The sequence below is a fragment of the Echiichthys vipera genome, assembly GCF_963691815.1.
Source record: "Echiichthys vipera genome assembly, chromosome: 22".
Lineage (NCBI taxonomy): Eukaryota > Metazoa > Chordata > Actinopteri > Perciformes > Trachinidae > Echiichthys > Echiichthys vipera.
Genome location: NC_139847.1, coordinates 1,020,865 through 1,035,831, shown reverse-complemented (window position 1 = coordinate 1,035,831; position 14,967 = coordinate 1,020,865). Strand labels below are relative to the sequence as shown.

Sequence of the window (14,967 nt, the reverse complement as noted above, 5' to 3'; positions counted from 1 at the left end):
GGCCCTTGTGTGAAGGATATCCAGATAGACGGCCTGGTGACGGAGGGCGTGTTGCTAAATTTATCTGGAGTCTAAAGACTTTCAGTGGTGCCGAATTGATGCAATCAATCACACATTCATACAACTTCATTATCATGTCTCAAGTTGCTAATTGGACTGTAAACATTGTCAACATTGCTGGCAGTCTTGGCTGGGATATCTGGTAGCTCTTGCCCCAGAGTCTTATCTGCCATCAGACAGTTAGGCAGTGGGTACTGAGATTGCACAGGAACCAATGACCTGACAGTAAGAAACAGTGACCAACAGTACACCTGCAAGCGTCAAGAAAAGCTACACGGGAATTCCAGAGGGCCAGGGTAAACATATCATCTTTTTCACCAAGAATACATCTCAAAACACAACACAATCATCTGCAGAATGTCCATGGAGCCCTCCACAGAGACATCTTTCAGCAGCACATATGTGACCACATCCTCCACCATCAGTGAGCTGTTGGGCTGCTTACCAAGAGCCTCAAGGGCACCACTCTGGGCCAAGTCACATCCACATAAGAGTGTAGGAAAAACTCCTTCAGGAAGCCCTCTCCACCCACGTGGGCATCATCTTACCCAGCAGATGCCCATGTTCCTGTGCCCTCAACATCCATGTCATCTTCATCTCATCTTCAATGGCTTATCCGGGGTCGGATCGCAGGGGCAGCAGCTTTAGCAGGGGATCCCGAGGCGTTCCCAGGCCAGTGTGGAGATCTAATCTCTCCACCTGGTCCTGGGTCTTCCCCGAGGCCTCCTCCCAGCTGGACGTGCCTGGAACACCTCCCTAGGGAGGCGCCCAGGGTTCATCCTTACCAGATGATCCTGAACCACCTCAACTGGCTCCTTTCAACACAAAGGAGCAGCGGCTCTACTCCGAGTTCCTCGCGGATGCTGAACTTCTCACTTTAACCCCTACACAAAACATCTACAACAATACCAAGTGAATCAAGATACGTACGTGCCACAGCTCCCCACCCAAAGACACCAAGGGCCCTATTTAGATAATCTATGGTGCATGGTACAAGTACATTTAAGGTGTGTCCAACTCCACTTTCACATTCTTATTCTGGATGCAAAAATGAAGCACAAGGTCAAATGGGTTATATTTATTCTCGTCATTAATCAATGGTGATTTTTGGGCGTAACAAGAATGAAACCAGTGTGCACTGGTCCTCCTCTATCCCACTGTCCTCTGTCCTATCAACAACTTCATTTGATTGCATATGAGCAGTGATGGCAAGTTTTGTTTGTTGTCTTTCCTGGAAGAAGCAATAGTTTCTTCTTGTGACCAAAGAAGACATTTATTATTTTATTATTTTATGGAACATTTCTTCTTATCTGAACTCAAGTAAACCCAGTGACATCTTGCACTAAAGGACCACTTGAAATTTAATTATCAACTTGAGTCTACTGAATAATATTTGACATCTCCACCCTGCAACTTTTAAGTATTTATTGTTGTCAGAGCAAACAACCTTTGTTAGTTCGCATCAATATGAACTCCCTCTGAGCTCTGAATGAGGTGGATTCGCACCTGGGTCAGTGAGTTGGAAAAGACCCAAACTGGGCTGAACTGAGTTTCTGCCGAATAAAATCTCGCACACGTTCAAACAAACGTAATTTTAAGGGTGCTACTCTGCTAATAGCGCCAATTATGTGTCCGCTTATATATTAATATTAAGAGCTGTGTATATAAGTAACAGTTTAGATATTAAAATCAGTCACTGAGGGATAAAACTGAACCCCAATTTAGCTCCTCATGTATGCTACCTGGCAAAGCAGATCTTCATCAACTCCTGGAACCTGTTGAGGTAAATGTTTTCTTTCCGTCTGCTGCAAAACCTCAAACAAGAGTCTGTCTGTGAGTGACATAGGAATAGTTTCCTGTTGTGTTTGTTTTAATAATGAATCATATCGAAATGAGCCACTTGGTGACATTGGTACGTCCTCAGCTGGTGAGTTTAAAAGGGGGAGGAAGAGCCACCTGACAATCAGACAGAGGAGCAACCAGAAGCCAGAAGACGTCTGTGGTGAGCTGCTTTTTCTTTCTGTGTGTTTTAGGAAATCAGAACCGTTGATGCAGGAACACATAGGACCTGAATACACTGAGACATGACATTGCATGTGAAAAAAAGGATTTTAGGCCTTTATTGGATAGGACAGCTTGAAGGATGGCAGGAAACAGGAGTGACAGAGAGAGGGGCAACATACAGCAGAGGGCCACAGGTAGGAATTGAACCCGGTCTACTGCGTTACAGATTTCTAGCCTCGGTAAATGGGACGCCCGCTCTTACCACTGATCCACCAGGCACCCATTTGTGTTGAGGATTGGTGAGATGCAATCAACTCTCCAATATCATTATGGATCGATTGACCCATGATGAATCGTGTGCATCATTGACAGAAACGGAGCTAAATGTGGGAGACCTTGAAAAACAAACATATTGAATATTGATTGATTGAGGTTGAAAGAGTCCATTACACTGACAAATGGCAGCTTAACTCGAACAAAGTGAGACCAATTCTTGTAAGACATTTGAGATTCAATGACAAAGAACTAGTTCTACCCAACACAGGAGCCGATAGCTAAAAATCTATCGATCTATGTCAACAAGGACTTCTCCCACCTACTAAGGAGAAAGGAAGTTAATCTCAACCCGATCATAAAAGGGGCCAGAGAACGAGGAAACCGTGCTATGAGTTATGATAGACCACGAAGGCTTCAACAACGCTAAAAGCCTCTACTGCAATCAGGCCTGTGAATACACTGATATTTACTGTGTTTTAATGTTGCTGATAATGTATTTTCTGTCGTATTTAACTAACTTTGTATCGTTTGCTAAAGGTCACCTAGCATTATAGTATGCACACTATTAATCCATCTATCAAATATTGTAATTTCCCTTTTTTCATGTCAGCCTATGGATAAAACTACTTTACAAAATGTCTCATTCCTAATTTAAAGTATTCAGTAAGAAGCCTGTTTTGTACTTTCTGCTGAGACCAATGAAATTAATAATATCTATATTGGATCATCTGTTCTTCTTATATGCACCGGACTGGGACTTTCCAGACTGGGATGTTTTTACTCTGTATGCAAAGTGCCTTGCGATCACTTTTGTTGCACTATAAATAAAGTTGGATTGTATAGAATCGAACGGGATTTGCCCAGGACAAATACCAGCAGGATGAGTACACAGAGACTTTGACGTACATACATTAGCATCTGTGTGGACAGCTGTGTACCATCACGCACCAGGGTGACGTATAACAATGGAAAACCCTGGTTCACTGCCAAACCCAGAAAGCTGTTGCATTAGGAGGAGGGGTTTACAAGTGGGGACAGGTGCAGCTTTAAAGAGGCTAATTACAGGTTTCGCAAGATGATGAGTGATGCTAAACGTCTGTACTCCACCATCAGTCTTCAGAAAAGGACTGCTCCTGTCTGGAAGGTGCTTAAGTGGACATTCAGATGAGATCAGGTAGCCCAGCGAAAACAAAAGCCCCCGGTAGTCCGTTTAGGCTGCGACGCAGAGCCCCTCCACATGTTGGCACATTTGGGAAGAACTGGCCTCGCAACCAAAACGTTTCCTATGATTGCCTGTGATTCTGTTATTCTGTTCCTGGCTGCACTTGAAGTTCTGGTACTTTCTGTGACTTCATTACATCTGCTTTTATTTTCTACAAGAGCAGAACCTCTAACCTCTTCTTAGATACAGACATATATGTATTTTAAATGCATTGGCCATAATTCTACAGTATCAATCATCTCATCCAACACTCAGAGAGGAAGTGAATACGCCTGTTTCCCAAAAAAGAATTCCTTTTAAGATGTATAGGAAGTATTTGTAATGTTAGTTTAACCACCTTAAATTGCTCTACGTTAGATTCTCATACGGATACAGACGGAGCCTTCTGTTTGTCCTCTGCGTCCATCCCCTCCGTATTTCTGTGTGTATCCTGAAAGCTGACGGATGCGTACAGATACGGAGCAAACGCTGCAGTAGCACCTGAAATCGTGGGGGCAGTGTCGGGCACCGCACACAAAAAGTGGCGTGAATATCAGGAGCGAGCGAGTCGTCGAAGCCCCGATGGACGTCCTGAAACACTGAAAGAGACGGCGGTCGTCACTTTGTCTCATCTGTCAAACCAACGTGTGGAATTCTCCGTCCACACTCGGGGACGTCTTTAGTGTCTCACAGACCACCGCCGTCTACAACGCTGCCGCCATTTCCACTCAGGATGCTTCTCTCCTCCGTCGCCTTCATCTTTGTTGGGGTCAAACTTTACTGGAGGAACTTTTGAATGTGAGCGACGCCCTCTAGAGGAAGTTTGGATCAACGTCCGTTCAACGTAAAGGAGCAAGAAAGCAAGAGGACAGAGACGATGAGAACGTCTCTATTTATGCACCAAATGGGAGCAGAAATGAGTCTCAAGCCTTTTGAGTGTTGACTTCTGTCAAATAAACCCTTTTTGATTCATAGAGCTGTCATATTTCCAGGTCATATTCCAGCTGTGGAGCACTTTGAGTCATGCGTCCGTCCGTGGTAACTGCTGTCCTGCTGTTGCTCTGCATCCAGGACACCGTGACAGCTGAATTTGTCAAATGTAAGCACCAAATCGTCACCATTACATCATTGCACTGAAGACAAAAAAAGAGGTAATCAAAGCATATGTGTTCCAACAGATCATTCAGTTAAGGCCATTTGTGGAGAACATGCAGATGAACCATGCGGTGACGGATGGAGCCACATCGATGAAAGCCGCTGCGTAAAATTCATTGAGAGTCGGAAAAATTACAGCGATGCAGAGGTGATGGAAGCACACACTCAAAATTAAGATGATTAAACACATCTGTTGTTCTTATTGGAGTAACGCTTGCTTACATTTCTTTGGATTTCAGGAACACTGCCGCAGCCTCGAAAGCGAACTCTTGTCAGTGCACAGCGAGCGAGAGATGATGAAGGTGCTTTGTTTGAGCTGGCGTGCCAATCCGAACTACCAAACTATCTGGATTGGAGCCAAAGGATCATGCGGCGTAAGAATAAAGACTATGTGATTGTGATCATAGAGCAGACAGATTGGCTGGTTAGTGAACTCAGTGATGGATGAACGGGAGGAAAGAGGCTGATGTCTGATACACAGAGGATGTTTTGTCTTGGTGCAGATGAAATGAAGATGTATTGTAGGAAAGTCCAGCAACACCGTCTTGTTGTATATAAAATTGTTTATTACAAAAAGTACAGCGTCTTTCAAGTCTCTGGAAGACTTGGAGGTCTCATCTCATCTTCAGCCTCTTATGCGGGGTCGGGTCAAGGGGGCAGCAGCTTTAGCAGGGGACCCCAAACTTCCCTTTCCCAGGCCACATTAACCAGCTCTAACTGGGGGATCCTGAGGCGTTCCCAGGCCAGTGTGGAGATCTAATCTCTCCAGCTGGTCCTGGTCCTTCCCCGAGGCCTCCTCCCAGCTGGACGTGCCTGGAACACCTCCCTAGGGAGGCGCCCAGGGTTCATCCTTACCAGATGATCCTGAACCACCTCAACTGGCTCCTTTCAACGCAAAGGAGCAGCGGCTCTACTCCGAGTTCCTCACAGATGCTGAACTTCTCCCCCTCTCTCTAAGGGAGACTCCAGACCCCCTCCTGAGGAAACACATTTCAGACGCTTGGACCCATGAGAAAAGGGTGATCTTGTGAAAAAAGGGGGAAAACCTGGGGGCTCTCCACCCCGGGGCCTAAAGGAGAAAAACATACCATGAGGCCCTTTCTCCCCCAAACTGGACATTTTAAACCAAACATCATATGAGTGTATACAACTTTGGACACTTCAAGGATGGTATGTGTGTCACATGTCCTCGCTGATCCTCATGTTTGTGTTTTTCAGGGAGGGTTTAAACACACGGACGGATCTGAATTCAACTACGATAGATGGTATCCTGGTCAACCAGACAACGCTGACGGACAAGAGCAATGCATCGAGTCAGACTCTGCTGGTAAGGACAAATAAAGGAGTAGAAAGAAATGTAGTTTTAAAAATGGGAGTGAAGTTTTGAACATGAAAAAAAAATCTGTAGCCCTGAATAATTAAAAAGGTGGCGTCATGCAACAGATTCATTATAATGGCACCTGCACAAGATTTACGTTAACTTGTCACATTCAAGTAAGTGAGAAAGCGTGTCCAAACTTTCACAGGTTGTATATATATATACATGTTCGTACATCCTTATGTGGTGATGTCATCAATGATCAACTGCACATGCGGGGTCACTTCAGGAGTGTGAGCTGTCCACGCAGTGATCCGTAGACAGGCCGCATTTAAAGACGTAATGTGAACAGACAAACAATAAATCGGATTTGTGCGTTAAGACCTGCAGTGTGAACGTGGCCTAAGTCAGTGGAAGTAACCTTGGCCACTGAATGTGCTGAGAAGGTGATGAATGGCGTGGGGAGGACGGTGGCACTGATTCATCTGAATGACAACTCACAGCAGGTGTTTAGAGCCCCTGATCAAAGTGCCGTAACTTATATCATCACAGGAAGAATCATTTACCTCCTGCAAGGATTTTGACATGGCCAATATATATATATATATATATATATGTGTGTGTGTGTGTGTGTATGTGTGTGTGTGTGTGTGTGTGGGTGTGTGTGTGTGTGTGTGTGTGTGTGTGTGTGTGTGTAGTTAAAACACTTCTGCAGGTCGTTGTCCATGTGAGATGCTCTGTTAGTGGGATGTAAAAGATCCTGTAATTCCTTTCTGTGACTGTCACGCTGATTTGACCAAGTCTCAACAAAGTTATGAACTTCTTCAAGATGTTTTTTAACATCTAATTTCATGTCAGTTCATTATTTCTGACAGTGCTGCAATGAACCTGACAGTTCATACGTCTTTATAAACTTTCAGGACACCAAACACCACTGACACTGCCACGTTTGTTATGTTTCTGCTGATGTCCGTGGTAAAAATACAAATTTTTTAACTTTCGGGGGCGGGAGCCTGAGATAGTTATTCATGTGCATTGATTGTTTACAACAAACATGAACCTCCTCCTGCACAGGCGACCTTCATCGAGTTAAATCGAGCTCTTCATGAGGTGCTTTATCTGTGTTTAATGATCCACTGTTCTCCACTGTAACTCCTGATGACAATGGATGTGCTGCTTTCCAGAGTGGGGAGCCTGGAGCGATGTGCACTGCACCGAAGAGAAGTTCTTTGTGTGCGCCAAGAAGATAAAATCAACAGAAGCTGATTTCACAACTCCAGTCAGTGTGGACATGGACAACTGATCAGTCTGCTTCATGATAACCACTGCAAACACAAGCTTTTAGATTTACTGCAATAAACGCTTCAGCATTCATGTTCCAGTCTCTTCTTTTATTTCTGTTCATGTTTAGAAATATTATCTTGATCAACTTCTCCCAGATGCATTTATTTCAATCATAACTGTGCACAAACCTCTTTACAGGATTAAGCTAATGCTATTCTATTCCTCTTGCAAATGATAAATCCTATGCAAACACTCAATCAACAAATATTGACCCTACCCAAACATTTAGTCTAAACTAGAACTCTGTGTTGAATTCGTGACTCTCCCTTCTGCAGAGCTACTGAAGCGTGAGAAGACGACTGGGGCGGCTGTGTAACTGTGTGACAGTGGGAGAGTGGGTTGTCCTCCGTTCGAGAGATTGGCGGTACAATCCCCAGCTCCCCCTTGTGCACATGTCGAAGTGACCTTAGGAAAGACACTGAACCCTGAATTGCTCCCTGTGCTGTGCATAGGTGTGTGAATATGGTGTGAATGGTTACATTAGATGGTTTGTAGATGTCCACTGCCATCAGTGTGAAAGCGCTTTGAGTAGTCAGAAGACTAGAAAGGCGCTTTATAAGTATAAGTCCATTTACCATTTGAAGTCCTGGATGCAGAGAAAAAAACATTTTGTGAAATGATGTGGGCTACAGACGTTTCAATCAGGAGAGACGAGGGATGTGAACATAAGTCTTTGGCTCTTAGGGCGCACTCACACTGTCCTTCCGCACCGCGACAAAACAGGTTTTTCGGGTCAAGCCTTGCTCGTTTGACCAGTGTGAGTGCAACCGCTCCGCGCATAACTGCGGCCAGCTGGCCGTTCACGGCGTTTGCACGTGTACGAGCACGAGCGTGCGCACGTGTACGAGCATGAGGCCTACGGCGGTTCTGACCTAATTTATGTGCGCCTGTTGGGACATAGAAAAAAGAAGGAGGGACCATGCGCGGACATTTAACAACAACAACAATGGCGGTGAAAGGTTCACGTTGGTGTGATGCGGAGGTGGAGTGTTTACTGCAGATTTGGTCGATGAAAAGATTCAAAAACAGTCGACAAGACGCACAAAAACTCCGAGGTCTACGGAAAGATCTGGAAACAAAGCCACGCATCGCCATGACGTCATCAATGCGTGTGACGTGTTACGGCGTGATGACGTATAGGCAGCAAGATGCATTTGCGCGAGGCCCAGGTAGTGTGAGTACAAACGGGCCTGGAGGGGGGGACAAGGACCCTAAAGCACGGGGCGCGGTGTGGAAGGACAGTGTGAGTGCGCCCTTAGACTTTACAGTCTGGACTGAAATCCTAGATGCAGATAAAAACACTTCAATTTCAAGTCATCCCAAACAGGAATAGTCTCTATAATCACATAACAAATGACTGAACAAAGGTTCTCTGTTGACCAAGAACGTTTCCTGTCAGAGGAGCCAATCAGACAGCCACCCTTAGACCGACACACAAGCCCCTCCCCAACCAACTGGGACCGTATCTCTGATCTGATCCAACGTTTCACTCCAAACTTCATCCGGTAAAGCAAACACAGTCCGGAAAACACCGCCATAACCTTTAGCTTTAGGGTGGGGGACATATCAGCCCTAATGAAGGCTCTGCGACAATGTCTAAAGTGTCAGACACATTAGGTCAAAGGTCAGACGTGTCAAAAGTTTGACGAAAGGTGGATAAACCCTTCTCTCTCTGCTGATCCCAGCTGACACTTCGTGTGAGGCGGGGTCCACCCTGGACAGGACGCCAGTCTATCACAGGACACATAGAGACGAACAGAGACAGACAACCATTCACACCTACGGGTGATTTAGAGTCATCAATGAACCGAACACCTGCACGTCTTTGGACTGTGGGAAGAAAACCAGAGAACCCGGAGAAAAGCCACGCAGACCCAGGGAGAACATGACATCTCTACACATACACACGTGCTGTGAGGCGACGGTGCTGACTGCCACGCCACTGTTCCACCGTACATGACCCAAAGGACCGTTTAAATGTTGTGTTAGGAACTTCAGCCCATTGATGTAAACTAGAGACCATCTTGTGTTGTTTCGTGACTGTATCTTGCACAGTTCTGTACACAGAATACTTCAAAGTGACTCGGTGGCGATCAGCTCTACAGACGGCGTCTCCGGGACCAGGTTTCGGCCACGACACACTCGCAGACTCACGAGTGAACACAGCACCTGCATCACAGGTAAATATTTGACATCCCCACCCAGCCCAGAGAAAACAGGAACCAATGGAGCATTTAAAACTTAATTAAGTCATTTGACTCCATTGGACAATATTTGACATCTCCACCCATCAACGTGAAATGTTCAGTGTTGTCAAAACAAACAACGCTTTGTGGTTCTGATCGATGTGAACTCCCAACAGGCTCTGAATGTCTGAATTAGGGGCTGGCTGAGGTCTCACACACACATAGAAACAACCATTTTAAGGGTGCTACCCGGCTAATACAGCAAAGCTACAAAATGCCATCATGAGCTGTGAAGTGACAATGAGTGGATTTACATAAGTTGTGTCTTTTATATCAGTTTTGTGTAAATTCTGATAAAGAATGACAAACTGTTGTTGCAGCAAAACAATGTGACTGTTTAGTTTTTGACATCAGTCCCTGGGGAATTAAACTGGACCTCAAACCTGAGTCTGTCCCTCGGTGGCGTGAGGATACTGTCGCGCTGTGTTTGTTGTTGTTATAATGAAGCGTATGGACATGAGCCAGTTGGTGACATTGTCAGAACATCAGCATGTCCACAGGATGTGAGAGGTGAGTTTAAAAGTGAGAGGAAGAGCCGCCTGACGATCAGAGCGCGGAGGAGCAACAAGGAACCAGGACACGTCCGTGGTGAGCGGCTTTTTCTGTGTGTTTAAGGAAACCAGAACAGTTGATGTAAGGACATAAAGATAGATAGATAGATAGATAGATAGATAGATAGATAGATAGATAGATGGATGGATGGATGGATGGGTGGATAGATGGATGGATGGATAGACAGATAGATAGATAGATAGATATATAGATAGATAGATAGATAGATAGATAGATAGATGGATAGACGGATAGACAGATAGATAGATAGATAGATAGATAGATAGATAGATAGATAGATAGATAGATAGATAGATAGATAGATAGATAGACAGACAGACAGACAGATAGATAGATAGATAGATAGATAGATAGATAGATAGATAGATAGATAGATAGATAGATAGATAGATAGATAGATAGATAGATAGATAGATAGATAGATAGATAGATAGATAGATAGATAGATAGATAGATAGATAGATAGATAGATAGATAGATAGATAGATAGATAGATAGATAGATAGATAGATAGATAGATAGATAGATAGATAGATAGATAGATAGATAGATAGATGGATGGATAGATAGAAAGATAGATAGATGCAAAGATAGATAGATAGACAGACAGACAGACAGATAGATAACTTTATTTATCCCTGAGGGGAAATGAGGTCATCGTAGCAGCGGTACAAAACAAAACATCAGAAATACAAAATATAAAATACAATAAGATACAGTGTTGCAGATTTAAAACACTATATTACAATCTTTTCATGAGGGTTTGAGTCAAAACATGTTCATTTGTGTATTTGCTTAAATATCAAACTAGTCTTTAACGGAGACCGTGTTTCTAGGAGACGCTTTCTGCACAGCTGTGTGTCATCAACACATTTACAGGAACATAGTGTTTGAAAGGTGTGTCTTAAACAACAGGGGTCCAGGAATAAAACCCTGGGGGTCTCCACTTACTATATCAGCTTTTAGAGAGATTAAATTAACTTTGGTTAAGATGAAGAAGAGAGCGACACATTATCCAAGTCTTTGAATGTTGCTGTTGCTGAATGTTATTAATGATTTTAACGTAACAACTAGTTATTATTATTATTATATCTTGTTTGTTAAATCGATACAAGACTTTCATTGATTTTATGTTTACTGAAAACAACACAGTTGAGGTGGTTCAGGATCATCTGGCAAGGATGAACCCCTGGCGCCTCCCTAGGGAGGTGTTCCAGGCACGTCCAGCTGGGAGGAGGCCTCGGGGAAGACCCAGGACCAGGTGGAGAGATTAGATCTCCACACTGGCCTGGGAACGCCTCAGGATCCCCCAGTTAGAGCTGGTTAATGTGGCCCGGGAAAGGGAAGTTTGGGGTCCCCTGCTGGAGCTGCTGCCCCCGAGACCTCATCCTGGATCAGAGGCTTAAGTACACAGTGGCATCAATCTTTTCTTTATCAAACTCTTGGCGACAGTAAATCAAACTGTTCCTTTTAAGAGGTGAATTAATAGGTGGACTGGTTATGTTGACTTGATCAACCCAGGTCTCTTTACTGCTTACAAATAAACACTTTCTTTACATGACAATAAAAACTGTGACATTTCCAGGTCTCATTCCAGCTGCGGAGCTCTGAGAGTTACTGAGGCCGGAGCCATGCGTCCATCTGTGGCAGCTGCTGTCCTGCTGTTGGTCTGCATCCAGGATACCATGAAAACCAAAAGTCAGTCTAAGTACCAATACAATCACCTTTACATTACTGAACTAAAACCCAATAGACCTGGTCATTAAAGCCCTTTTGTTCCCTTGTGGTGTCGGAGTCCAAAATCTTTTAAAAGGATAAGAATAATAAATTAATCCTCATTGTCAGGTTCAAACAAACATCCAAAACATAACAAAAGAGAGAAAGACAGGAGTGATATGTTTTACAAACAAGGAGAACGGACAGAGATGCGTTCAGTCACAATCTCCTACGGCGCTGAAACACCCTCTGCAGAGCCCTCTCTCCTTATTTCCTTAAGGTGGTCCCTAGTTACGATATGAGTTACAGCTCTGAGGGTAAGGGGGCACATGTTGCCCGTCCCTGAAACATGTTCTGTCTTTAAACCGGTGAGCAGTTCCTGTTTTTGCACAGACACCTCTTTGGTGACTCATCAGCAATTGGAGTAAATATGAGATTAATCTATGTACAATTATTCTAACACTCATCCTGTGCAGTTATGATAAAGTGCTAGTGAAGACTGACAGCTAAACTACATGGGGAACAGAAATGCAGTGTGTGTAGGTGCAGTGGAGTCTGTTACCCGCTCACGTGTGCCACTGAGTTTTGACTGGACTTGGTCCTGTAGGTTTGGAAGCTGTGCTGCCTCACATTGCCCTTTGGCACAGTGATGTTTGTATCTTATTTCTTTTGAAACAGAAACCATGTGTGTAGTTTTACCCGGTTGGAGGGATAAAAGTAGACGAGACGGGTAAAACTAGAGCCGAAGCACACGGGTGCACGGCTTCCCTGGTCCATGACGCTGCTTCGATTGGATATAATGGGCACGCTGTGCTGGGGGAGGTGTCGCTCCACCTATGCTGCCCCGGGAGTTTGCCCGTAACACGTGCCGCAAAGTCGACTCATTCTGAGCCGTCTGTGATGGTTCATACGTCTGTGGGACTGGCCCCAACTTCAAACTAGGAGAAAGCCATGCCCACTAAGAATTATTACATGTTCTTCACAGAAACCGGTTTTACAGCAGCTCTGCATTTTACAGATACGCTAGCAGCCTCTGCAGCACCTACACCTGCAGCACCTACACCTGCAGCACCTACAACTGCAGCACCCACACCTGCAGCACCCACACCTGCAGCACCTACAACTGCAGCACCTACAACTGCAGCCCCCTCACCTGCAGCACCTACAACTGCAGCACCCACAACTGAAGAACCTACAACTGCAGCACCCACAACTGCAGCACCTACAACTGCAGCACCCAACACTGCAGCACCTACAACTGCAGCACCCACACCTGCAGCACCCACAACTGCAGCACCTAAAACTGCAGCACCCACAACTGCAGCACCCTCACCTGCAGCATCTACAACTGCAGCACCTACAACGGCAGCAACCACAACTGAAGAACCTACAACTGCAGCACCCACAACTGCAGCACCTACAACTGCAGCACCCAACACTGCAGCACCTACAACTGCAGCACCCACACCTGCAGCACCCACAACTGCAGCACCTAAAACTGCAGCACCCACAACTGCAGCACCCTCACCTGCAGCATCTACAACTGCAGCACCTACAACGGCAGCACCCTCACCTGCAGAACCTACAACTGCAGCACCCACAACTGCAGCATCTACAACTGCAGCACCCAACACTGCAGCACCTACAACTGCAGCACCCACTACTGCAGCACCAACACCTGCAGCACCTAAAACTGCAGCACCCACACCTGCAGCACCCACTACTGCAGCACCAACACCTGCAGCACCTAAAACTGCAGCACCCACAACTGCAGCACCCTCACCTGCAGCATCTACAACTGCAGCACCTACAACGGCAGCACCCTCACCTGCAGCACCTACATCTGCAGCACCAACACCTGCAGCACCTACAACTGCAGCACCTACAACTGCAGCACCTAAAACTGCAGCACCTAAAACTGCAGCACCCACAACTGCAGCACCTCCAACTGCTGCACCCACAACTGCACCACCTGCTGCAGCACCTACAACTGCAGCACCTTCACCTGCAGCACCCTCACCTGCAGCACCTACAACTGCAGCACCCACAACTGCAGCTCCTACAACTGCAGCACCCACAACTGCAGCACCTACACCTGCAGCACCTTCAACTGCAGCACCCTCACCTGCAGCACCCTCACCTGCAGCACCCACACCTGCAGCACCCTCACCTGCAGCACCTACAACTGCAGCACCTAAAACTGCAGCACCCACACCTGCAGCACCTAAAACTGCAGCACCTAAAACTGCAGCACCCACAACTGCAGCACCCTCACCTGCAGCACCTACAACTGCAGCACCAACACCTGCAGCACCTAAAACTGCAGCACCCACACCTGCAGCACCTAAAACTGCAGCACCCACACCTGCAGCACCTAAAACTGCAGCACCTAAAACTGCAGCACCCACAACTGCAGCACCCTCACCTGCAGCACCTAAAACTGCAGCACCCACAACTGCAGCACCTTCAACTGCAGCACCCACAACTGCGTCACCTACAACTGCAGCACCACCGGCTGCAGCACCTACACCTGCAGCGTCTACAACTGCAGCCCCTCCTATTTCTACGCCATGTTAGTAACTTTGAGTTGATCAAACATGTCAAAAGTTTCACAGCTGTTTATTAAACTTTCCCTTTCTCTTTCATTTACAGCTTCAAGTGGAGTAAACTGCAGTACCAGTTTGGTCACTGCGTCCTGTCTGCTACTGTTGTCATGGCTACTATCAAGCCAGCAATAGCATCTTTAACTCTTGTCAGCTGTTCGCAGGCGACTTCCGGTCCGTCGCTTCAGATGAACTCACTATCACATTCAACTTTACTTGGTCCACTGAACCATCACTAGAATAGAGAATCATCACTGGAATGTCAGGAAGTAATTGCACTATTAATGTACAAATGAGGCGACACGGTGGTGTGGTGGTTAGCACTGTCGCCTCACAGCGAGAAGGTTCCAGATTTGCATCCCGGCTGGGGCCCTTCTGTGTGGAGTTTGCATGTTGTCTCCGTGTGTGCGTGGGTTTTCTCCGGGTTCTCCGGTTTCCTCCCACAGTCCAAAGACGTGCAGGTGTTGGGTT

At 45.8% G+C, this 14,967-nt stretch overlaps 2 protein-coding genes across 2 annotated transcripts; both read left to right on the top strand.

The window, feature by feature from the left end:
- Positions 1 to 1,983: 1,983 nt before the first annotated feature.
- On the top strand, positions 1,984 to 7,338 carry LOC310964436 (C-type isolectin Sp-CL4-like). The gene is made up of 6 exons (XM_083937567.1): positions 1,984 to 2,062; positions 4,534 to 4,640; positions 4,720 to 4,844; positions 4,936 to 5,070; positions 5,915 to 6,023; positions 7,199 to 7,338. Exons 2-6 carry the CDS (start codon positions 4,565 to 4,567, stop codon positions 7,315 to 7,317), a joined length of 564 nt encoding a protein of 187 aa, XP_083793693.1. The 5' UTR covers positions 1,984 to 2,062; positions 4,534 to 4,564; the 3' UTR covers positions 7,318 to 7,338.
- Positions 7,339 to 10,108: 2,770 nt separating this feature from the next.
- Positions 10,109 to 14,091, top strand: LOC310963894 (uncharacterized protein; the record flags this gene model as incomplete). Its single annotated transcript, XM_083936851.1, has 5 exons — positions 10,109 to 10,192; positions 11,763 to 11,875; positions 12,912 to 13,756; positions 13,833 to 13,918; positions 13,965 to 14,091. Exons 2-5 carry the CDS (start codon positions 11,809 to 11,811, stop codon positions 14,089 to 14,091), a joined length of 1,125 nt encoding a protein of 374 aa, XP_083792977.1. The 5' UTR covers positions 10,109 to 10,192; positions 11,763 to 11,808.
- Positions 14,092 to 14,967: the final 876 nt, after the last annotated feature.